This window comes from Pollicipes pollicipes, unplaced genomic scaffold (assembly GCF_011947565.3).
Source record: "Pollicipes pollicipes isolate AB1234 unplaced genomic scaffold, Ppol_2.1 Scaffold_7262;HRSCAF=8765_pilon_pilon_pilon, whole genome shotgun sequence".
NCBI lineage: Eukaryota > Metazoa > Arthropoda > Thecostraca > Pollicipedomorpha > Pollicipedidae > Pollicipes > Pollicipes pollicipes.
In genome coordinates, this window is record NW_023597055.1 from 7538124 (window position 1) to 7548103 (window position 9980).

Here is a 9980-nt window from a genome sequence, read left to right on the forward strand (position 1 = left end):
TTGTCTTTGTAGCAATAGTGTTCTCATTGTGTCTTTGTAGTGTTCCCATTATGAGTGCTTATCATATGTATCAAAGTGAAGATAGGATTCTGTCTTACCTCAATTAGTTATGCTTCATTTTTGTTCTCCGTACCAAAAGACGTTTTCTAACACCGGTGCACAATTGTTTTTCCTTTAAAATTCAAAACTTATTTATTGTGCCATTTAGTCTTACCCGGCGATGAGATAGGATCTCGAAACATTTGAATGGAAGAAGCGATGAATATATGAGTAATTTTGTGCGAACCACCTTTAATCTAAGCGATGATGCCAAGTCAAAGGCCCGGAAATAAGAACGATGCATCAAAAAGCTCGTCAATGCTGGACCAGCAGTTATTCTTAATCAAGCATCTATATATATATATATATATATATATATATATATACCAGATTTTTAGGGACCAAATGAGATGAAGCGCCACCTTGGTTACTGCCCCACAACTTCGAGAAGAGAGAGGTCCAAATCCGGCGAGGAACCCATTTATTGGTAGTTTTTGTGGGGTAGGTTGAATTATTGCACGCTGCTCACCTCTATCCATTTTGCGAAACTATATCTCTGTGCTCGGCTGTTTTCCAGCTTAAAGACCGGTGATGATCCCGTGGATTTATTTGACCGCTCGCAGCTGCTGGTGACTTCTTGCCTACGTGTGGTCCGTAATTCACCCCTAGTGTGTCAGGCAATGGTTTTAAATTGATTGCACCACTCTTGTGATGTATTTTCAGGCGGTCATGTTTAACTAAACCAATGTTTCAATATACGCGACGTGGCAATTTCGCACGGCTCGTTTGGCTGCACCACAACGTCACGCAGACAATTGCGTATTGTGGAACATATTTACTAGACAGAGAAAGTGCGTTGTGTAAAGCATTCGTTTCCACCTAAAAGTATACCAACGGTCATAAGCTTTTTATCATATCTGATGATTGCCTGAACATTTTCAAACGTGGAACATTTCCTTGTGATTCGACCTTTATCCCCATCGGCTTGCATCCCTTTCGGTTTTTTTGCCCTTCGACCGTTTTCCTATGTCCACTTTTATCGCCGTCGACTCTTTCCACTCAACCATTTACATTCGACTTTTGTATTCAGCTTTTTGTCTGGGGATCATTTTTCTATGCTTTTACTCGGTACGTGTCAGCGAAAGTTTTCGGCGAAGCTTTTTAGCTGGTCACCTTGCTGTTTCGATTTCTATTCAGCTGCTGCAGCTTTGGTGGGCCAAAGTTAGCTGGTCGTTCTGCAGTTTCACGACATTCTTCGCCTCATAGTGCGTAATGCTTAGGTTCACTTACCGGGACCCGAACCCACATCCCTAGGATGCCGATCCAGCATGCTATCGCCGAGCTTTCTCGATCGGCATTCCAGAGATCCGAGTTCGAGTCCCGGTGGGTGGCCGCACATTGTCCGCGCTATCTGGCGAAGAATAGTACCAAAGCTGCTGAAGAAGGGGCGGATAATCCTGGCCCTTCGAAGCTTCGGAGCGGGGGGATAATCACGGCCCTTCGAAGCTGCGGATCGGGCGGATAATCCTAGCCCTTCGAAGCTGCGGATCGGGCGGAGAATTCTGGCTCACTACAGCTGGAGTAGCTGGATAAAAACAAGGAAACCTTTCGGCTCAACCACCAATGCTTAGAAGCCTTGGCATACTACCGGGTAAGTGCCAAATTGGATATCATGAGGTGAGATTCAGAATATTTGGAGCACTGGCAATGTTCGTATATTTTTCTCGGGTTGTGATGCCCTTGGTAAATGTTTTTTCAGCCTAATAAAACCTTTATGCCCCAAAACTGGACATGTTTTATCAAATTCGCCGCGTATTGAAGTCAATCCTATCTCCCAATGTCCATATTAGTTCATGAAAACCTATGAGCATGTTCAGACTGACCAAACGTATAAAGGAATCGGCATGACAGAAGCAATCAAGTACCTACAGCCTGCTATGTGGTACACAATGATCATGGAAATACAACAGCAAGATCTTCAGGTACCTAGTGCAACAGCAGTTCAAGGATATTTTGTACATTTCCTTGTCCAAGTTTTCACGAGGGAAGTATGCTGGTAACACTGTTTTACCACTGGCAACAGTGGTAACACAGCTCCAAAGGAGGTGCTGCGTTACAGGAGGTAGCACAGCTCCACCGGAGGAGCTGTGTCACCACTGGGGAGGCTAGGGACCCCGGAGTCACATAAAGTGACGCCCCTGAATGGTGGTGAGTGATCTGGTTGCTCCGCCAACAGATGAGCTCCGCCTGTCAAGCCGGGCTTCTGCTCGGCTTCTTTCTCCTGCTGGTCCTGCTCTGTCCGGCCTCGGCCGGCCCGTGGATCGACCTCAGCCACACATACGACAAGGCCACACAGTACTGGCCGGGCTTACTCAAGTTCAACCTGAGTGAAGTGTTCAAGGGCCAGTTGGACGGCTACTGGTGAGTGGTTCGTGCTCAAGTTAGCGCAGCCGTTATGGTGTGGCGGCTGTTTGCAGGATGATTGCCAGATGACTTTGATTGAAGTGCGCATGATTTAAATCGATTCCTACTCAAAACGATTGGCGCCTGGAATCACGATTCCAAAGTTGGCTAGTTGTTAGAAGCTGGCCTAGACGTTAGAAAGTTAAGTATAAAATTAATCGATTTTTTGAACTGTGGCTTTCTGTGAAAGACTCGGTTGTTCCGCTACCGTACATGGCTCAAACATTTATTTTTTGGGCCTTTTCCCTGTTTTTTATTTGTATCGTTTAGGTTCTAGCAGACCTTTGTCTTTCTTGGACGCGTAGAAATGGGATTACCTGCACAGCGCTGTGGCTACGCGCAAGTTAAATGAGCTGATACGCGTAGTGCCGGCAATTCATGTCAGTTTCCATTGATTGTAAGAGATGCTCTGCGTGTTACTTCCGCTCATTGCCATCGGCCATTGGACATATTATTCCGTATGAAACTTCATCGGTGCTGATGACCTGAAATTGGCTCAATAATAACCGTACTATATTTGGTTACTGCTTTTGATGGGCTTACCAGAATAAAATCTTATTTTAATCTCAGTCACGCAAAATTCAAGAGAGTGGGGCAAACCCTTATTTATCCGAGTTTCAAACGACTCTGTATCTCATTCCGAAGGCAAATCGAATCTAAGAAATGTCTGGAAATGTGTCCTCTGCTCTTTGTCAGTTCTTTTTTGGGGCTGGAGGTGGAGGTGATGGATCACTGCTCAGCTGGAAAAACAATTTTGTGCGTTTGCTCAAAGCAGCAGCAGAACATGGGATGGATAGAGCTTGTCATGATTTTGCGAGGTTCGAAACGCCAATACTTCCGACCCTGAACATGCCGGAGCCGTTAAGAAATAGTTGCGTCGAGATCAGGACACGCCCGCTTATTCCTCGTCTGGCGGCTGCGTTCGCCTTCTCAGGTACAAGGTGGTGGATGACACATATGAACGTTGTGGCCTTCCACACCCCAGTGCAGATCTGCTAGTGAGGTATGTTCGTCCAACAAATTTCCACCCTTAGATCATTTCCTACCGTCGAACAACCCAGTCGCTGTCATTTACCTGCTGCCGATGCTGACATGGCGCGGCGGACAAACGGTCCAATAGGCGATAAGTGAAATTGTCGTCGAAATGTGGGAATTTCGCACATGTGGAAATTTACGAATAAATATTCCGCCTGTCGATGCTCCGTGTCTCGATTTTCTGTCGCCTATTCAGCAAGCTGCGATATGCCATGCCAATTTCGATATTAAGCATGCTGATATTTTGGCCTCTCATCATTGGCCATAGACATGCAAAGTTATCGAAACCATCAAGAACTCGCATTCGTGCCCGAGTGTAGGGCGCGGCATGTGCGGTGGGACGTAATGCCACTACATCCGCAACACTCACATCACCGGACAGCCAAGGACAGTTCTTCAATACAAGTCCTGAGCGTCCGGCAATGCCTCTTCCGGATGTGTAAGGTGTTGCGCCTCCTCCACGTGTGTGAAGTGTGGCACCTCCTCCACGTGTGCAAAGTGCGGCGCCTCTTCCAAGTGTGTGAAGTGTGGCACCTCCTCCACGTGTGCAAAGTGTGGCGCCTCTTCGGAGTGTGTGAAGTGTGGCACCTCCTCCACGTGTGCAAAGTGTGGCGCCTCTTCCAAGTGTGTGAAGTGTGGCACCTCCTCCACGTGTGCGAAGTGCGGCACCTTCTTCACGTGCATCAAGTGTTGCGCCTCCTGCGCGCGTGTGAAGCGTGGCGCCTGCTCCACGTGCGTGAAGTGTGAGAGGCGGTGTTATTGCCCAGCCCCGAAAGCATTGGACTGTCCCGCCCAAGACGTGGGGTCGGCACCCGTCCTGAGCCATGTCCGCGGTCGGCTGACACTGCCACGCAGCCGCTGTAACCACGTCCCGCCTCGCACGCCCTGAACCAAACCGGATCGTTCACGTGCGGTCCCCTGCCGTCCTCGGCAGGCTGGAGATGCACAACTTCGAGACCGCGGAGCATGGCGGCACCCACATGGACGCGCCCGCGCATTTCTTCAGGGGCGCCTGGACTCTGGAGCAGATCCCTATCGATCGGTTTGTGGCGCACGGTAAGCATGTGAGGGTCATGTGCTATCTCCGGACACTTTTGCGAAGGCCCAGAGATTTTTTAACGGCCTGGAATGCTTTGTCTCCCCCGGTTGCGTAGAAGCCGGCTTAAACCATGCTGTTCGTTATAACTAGCTTTTCAGAACGGTGCAACTGCGCTCAGAAATGATAGCTGGGAGCTACATTAAGTCATATATCGTCCTACGCAATCCATTAATTCCTTAAACATATTTGCAACGTTTCGTACAATACAATCGCAGGCGAGAATTAACTGCAGGCCATGTCGAGCTCTCGCCCCACGATCAGCGACAGACGACGCCGGCAGGAGCCCCTAGGAAATCACCTGTTGGTCGGCTCCCACATAACAAAGAATGTGGCCCGCAGTGACGAGCGTCGGATTCTAAACCCCTCTTATGCTGAGCTTTGGACTACCTGGTCCAAGTCCAACACTGTTCTGGGGAATATGTGATGCAAAGTTGCGTTCAACTCGTCATCCTCACCTCTCTTTTAGCATTCCTATCCGCATGCTTGTTGGGAGCACCTGTGCCATCCCAATAAATGCACTGTACCCACCAGAACATTGCATTTAAGTGCCGGCTCAAACAAACCCTTCTGGTTTCTTTCAAACCCTTACGGGTGGCAAGTTACAACACTTTCCTCTGGCTCGTCTGGTGCATTTCTTCTCCAAGCCTTCGCTCTTTACACTGAAACGGTTACGCAATATCTGGAGTAAAAGGGCTCTTTCAAAAATTCCCTCACTTAAGTTGTACTCGAATTACCATAGCACGTAAGGCGGTGGTATCATTTGCATGGGTCAAGAACGAAGTAATAGAGTTGTTTTCTGGAGTTGGAATTTTCCCCTTTAGAATCCCATCTTTCATCATGTTCTGGATGTATAATAATGTAACGTCAATTCATCTAGCATACAGGTCTGTATTTACTGGTAACGATCTGGCCAATTCGATGGCTCTGGGCTGCCCCTCTCCAAATCGTCACTGCAGTCCCCGCTTGACTGCTGCTTCTAGCATGCCTCGCGTAAGGTCCAGCCATCTCGTCTAGCAGACGCGCTGTGAGTAGGCCTGTAGTGCTTTGTCCTTCCTTGGCGGTGCTTTGAGATTAACGATAGTTCACAGTTGAACCTTGCGCGTACTATAACTGATAATCTGGAGTTGGGCGATGTCAGTGTTGCCATGATAAAGATCGCCGAAAACGCACAGTGTGTTGAAAACGCTAACCACCTCGATCACCTGATGCTGGTGTGCTTCAATTTATTTACTTCAGCAGGTAAAGCCGGAAACATGTTTGTGTTGCCCATGCATTGGGACTGTTCGTGTTGTTTGTTTTAGGCCTGCTCTGTGCTGGGACTGTTGTCTGTGTGAACGGTCCTACCGCGCCGCTGGCTCAGACAAGAATGGGACCCCATTTAGATTCCGGGGGAAAGAACAGAGTTCACGGAACTCGTGAGTAGATGGCTGGACGATGGCGTCGTTGCCGTTTATTTTACCCTTACGGCTCTTTTTCGTCCTAAGTTGCAGTGACCACGCGACGTGGCGGACCGAGATAGGTTCCGCCATGTGTTGGGCTGTCATGTCATTAGCATAACGCGCCAGCACCTTTATGGTGCTCTGTTTCACTCCGATGCCCACTATTCCAGCGGCTCTGGTCAACATCTCCGCCCGGAGTGATGCTGACCCTGACACGACCTTGACCCCGGCCGACCTGATCGCCTGGAAGGAGGCGCACGGCAACTGGCGCTACCCCATCGTCCTGCTGGTGTACACCGGCTACGCTAACCACTGGGGCAACAGCACGCGCTACTGGGGCGTGACGCCCGAGAAGTTCAAGACGCAGAAAGCAGTGAATGGACATGACCTTCACTTCCCTGGTCAGTGTGGAGGCAGGACGAGGGGGGGGGGGGAAGGAGGGCTAGCCGCCTTAAGAAGCCCTGACCACAGCTGGAAGCTCTCGTGTAAATTCCTGATCCTGATCGTACGGCACGTAAAAATACGGGAAAAGCGAAACCGTGGTCGCCCTTAAGTTGCCTCTTTGATCGTGTCCCCGGGTGTAACGTCAGTATCCGTAGGCGTAAGCTCAAGCTGTGAGCATGTCCGTGTCTCAGATGTGACGTCAGTTGGTATCCGTAGGCGTAAGCTCAAGCTGTGAGCATGTCCGTGTCTCGGATGTGACGTCAGTGGGTACCCGCAGCCGTGAGCTCAGGGGTTAAGCATGTCCGTGTCTCGGATATGACGTCAGCACGCCGTTGTCTGTTAGCATGGCGTCGTTCCAGTTTTGATTGCATGCATGATGTATGCCCTCGTCTGCAGATAAAAGGTCAGCAAACACGTGCCTAAATACCCGGGACATTACACTCGTGTCTGAATTGATAACGTCAGTACGCCCTCACGTGCAGATGTCATGGTATTTTACCCATATCTGGGCACGAGGCACTATTTCAGCCGCACCCAAAGCCATGACACCTGCATATCCTTGTCTAGGGACATGATACCAGCATGCTAGTATAGGCCAATAATCTGGACGTTATGAGGCCCACGTCCGCAGATGTTACACCACCATCTCCCGGGTGCAGACGTGGCACTGAGGAGCCATCTAGCGACTATGTGGGGCGGCCGTGTCTGCAGACATGACAAGCCGCTGTGTCCGCAGACATGACAAGCTACATGCCATGGAGTCTGCGAGCATGGAGCCAGACATGTGCAGACTTGACGTCAGTGTCAATTAGCGCACGACATCAATGCCAGTGCATGTATGATGTCAGTGACAATCCACGCCTACCATAAGCGCCAGTGCGCACGTGACGTGATTGGTAGTGCACGCGTGACGTCACTGCTCGCGCCGGACAGGTATCGGCGCGGCGGCGGCTGAGATGATCGCCGCCGACGACGCCATCGTCGGTGTCGGCATCGACACGGCCTTACTGGATCCGGGCACTACCAAGATGTTCCCCGCCCACACGGCGCTGTTCCGGCGCAACATCTTCGGCCTGGAGAACTTGGCAGACATGAGCCGGGTGCCGGCCACCGGCGCCACGTGAGCACGGAGACACTGCCCGCGGTCTGCAGCCGCCGCCATTATGCTGGGGCTACGCCTTTGCTAATTACAGCTCTGGATCAGGGCCAGAGTAGTTTTTGTACGGGCTTTCACCTGTCAGTCATATCATCTAGACAAAATTGGCAAGACGTTTGACTACAGCTGCATCACGGTAAGCTCATTTCTTCTTCGAAATATACGGACTCAAGTTTTGGCTCAACCGTCTTCACCAGTTGTTGGCCGGGTGAGCAGCTGCGTTGTTCATCTCTTATCAAGACTCACCTTTTTTCACCACCACCACCTTCACCACCGAGCTCACTGTTCTTTTTTTGTTTTTTTTTAGTGGGTCTCCACACAACAGCCATGGTAGATGCCAGAGCGTTGAGGTGGAGGAGGGTGCTTGATCCCGTCCCCACAAATGCGGTTCCAGGACAATGAGGTCAAATGGCAAGAAGCCAAACGGAATAAAGGTCAGCTGTAAAATGCCAAACAAGTGGAAAGGACAAAAAAGTGAAATGGCAACACAAAAGAATAGAGGTCAAATGCAACAAACTAAGAAGACAAAAATAAGTCAAAAGCGATACAGCTTAAAACGCAAGTTCAAAGGGTCAATAGAGTTAAGGTTGAATATTGAAAAGTCAGAAGAAAAAACGGAAAAAGGTGCAGTAGGCTATTAATCAAAGCACAGCTTTCCTGCCCCGAAATCGTAGCTTTTCTAGGGCTTACGAATGCACTGAGGGTCTTTGATCACTTGCTTTTCCAGAATGGCGGGGGGCTAGGACCGAACCCCCCCCCCCCCCCCGCCGCCTCCGCTTAGCCAGTAGGGCCCCAGCCAATCGGCGGCGACTTCATGACTTCGCCGGAAATGCAGAGGTATCTTGGATCTAGATCGGAAGTGCCCTCCAAGTGATGGTAGATGTCTTAGCGCAAGAGGATTTTTGGCCATATGGTGCCTTCCTACCCATATGCTCTAGGCCTCTTTGACGATAGAACACCATGGTCCCTGGTGTTGATTTCTCAAGACGGTTGGGAGGGAGGGGGCAGAGTCGTGCAAGGCGCCATAAGGACAGGAACGAAAAACTTCTCTGATTACCTCCCTTGATGTTCTGGTTGTGCCTTATGGATATATATATATATATATATATATATATATATATATATATATATATATATATTTATATACATATAATACCTGCGTGTTTTTAAACGACATGTATGTAGCAACAGCAATCGAATATGGAAGTCTGGCAGTTTGGATCAGCTTCTTATAAACGCAGCTGTTTTTTAAGCCTAATGTGTAAGCGGATGCATCTCTCTGTAGCGTACTTAAAGGTGTAGTATGTGCATAATTTACCAATATATGCTTGGGTCTTTCTGTTACTCTGTTGCTTCTAGTTTTATCTGTCTGACTTTGATCTTTTTCAACTAACTGTTCTGTTACATTTGACTTACATTAATTTTCATGTTTTGTTTATTTTACGCCCTTGTCTATTTCACTTTTTGATTGTTTAGTTGACCTTTTTGAATGTTTAGATGTCTTTTTATGTTTAGTTGTCTTTTTTGTTGTTTAGTTGTCTTTTATCCCTTTTGACTTTAAGTGTTTGACAGTTTGTCATTTTGATTTATTGCCGTTCGACCTTAGCCATTTCACTTTTATAAGTTTTCACTTTTTGCCAATTGCCTTTTTGCCATCATGCTTTTGCCTTTTTGCCTCTTGGCTTTTTACCTTTTGTTCGATTACCCCCAAATACGTGGCAAACCCCTGAGTATCACTTTCTGCCGCAGGATCATGGCCTTGCCGATGAAGATTGGCGGCGGCAGTGGCGGGCCCTGCCGCGTGCTCGTGCGCCTGCCGTAGCCGGTGATGAGCAGCGACCTAGCAGTCCGATCACGCCGCAGACTGGGGGAGCCGATGCGCGTGGGACCATTGCGGGTGACCGTCATGACGCCCTGCAGCTGTGCGTTGGGTTGTTCTAGATACGAAATACACCGGCAGTGAGACTTGCACAGGACCATTGGCGAAGAACGTCCCCAATGTTCTTCGGCCGGCACGCCACGCCAGCCGTCACTGCAAAACTCCAAGATACACCAACGATCTCCACCAATACTTGTGGTTCAGTGACATTCCTCACCTGCTCCCCACCGCCACACTGATAGGCTGTGCGGAACCGTTAAAGTTTGGCGTTCACGGCGGAGCGACCTGGCCAAAGCACATCAGGAAGGGAAGATTACATGCTTGTTTTGTTTTTCTACGCCGTTACCCAAGAACAGGTAACCAGGAGTGCCCGTCCCTCAATCCCAGCGTCGCAGTAAACCGTACGTTAACACCAGAAAACATAAA

General features: G+C 49.2%; 1 protein-coding gene across 1 annotated transcript in view; it reads left to right on the top strand.

Annotated features, from left to right (window-relative positions):
• Positions 1-9558, top strand: part of LOC119114172 (isatin hydrolase) — a 12235-nt gene extending 2677 nt beyond the window's left edge. The window contains exons 2-6 of the mRNA XM_037238378.1: positions 2276-2460; positions 4472-4593; positions 6246-6476; positions 7453-7639; positions 9425-9558. Coding sequence (XP_037094273.1) covers positions 2276-2460; positions 4472-4593; positions 6246-6476; positions 7453-7639; positions 9425-9497 — 798 coding nt within the window. The 3' untranslated portion in view covers positions 9498-9558. The remainder of the gene's footprint in view (positions 1-2275; positions 2461-4471; positions 4594-6245; positions 6477-7452; positions 7640-9424) is intronic.
• Positions 9559-9980: the final 422 nt, after the last annotated feature.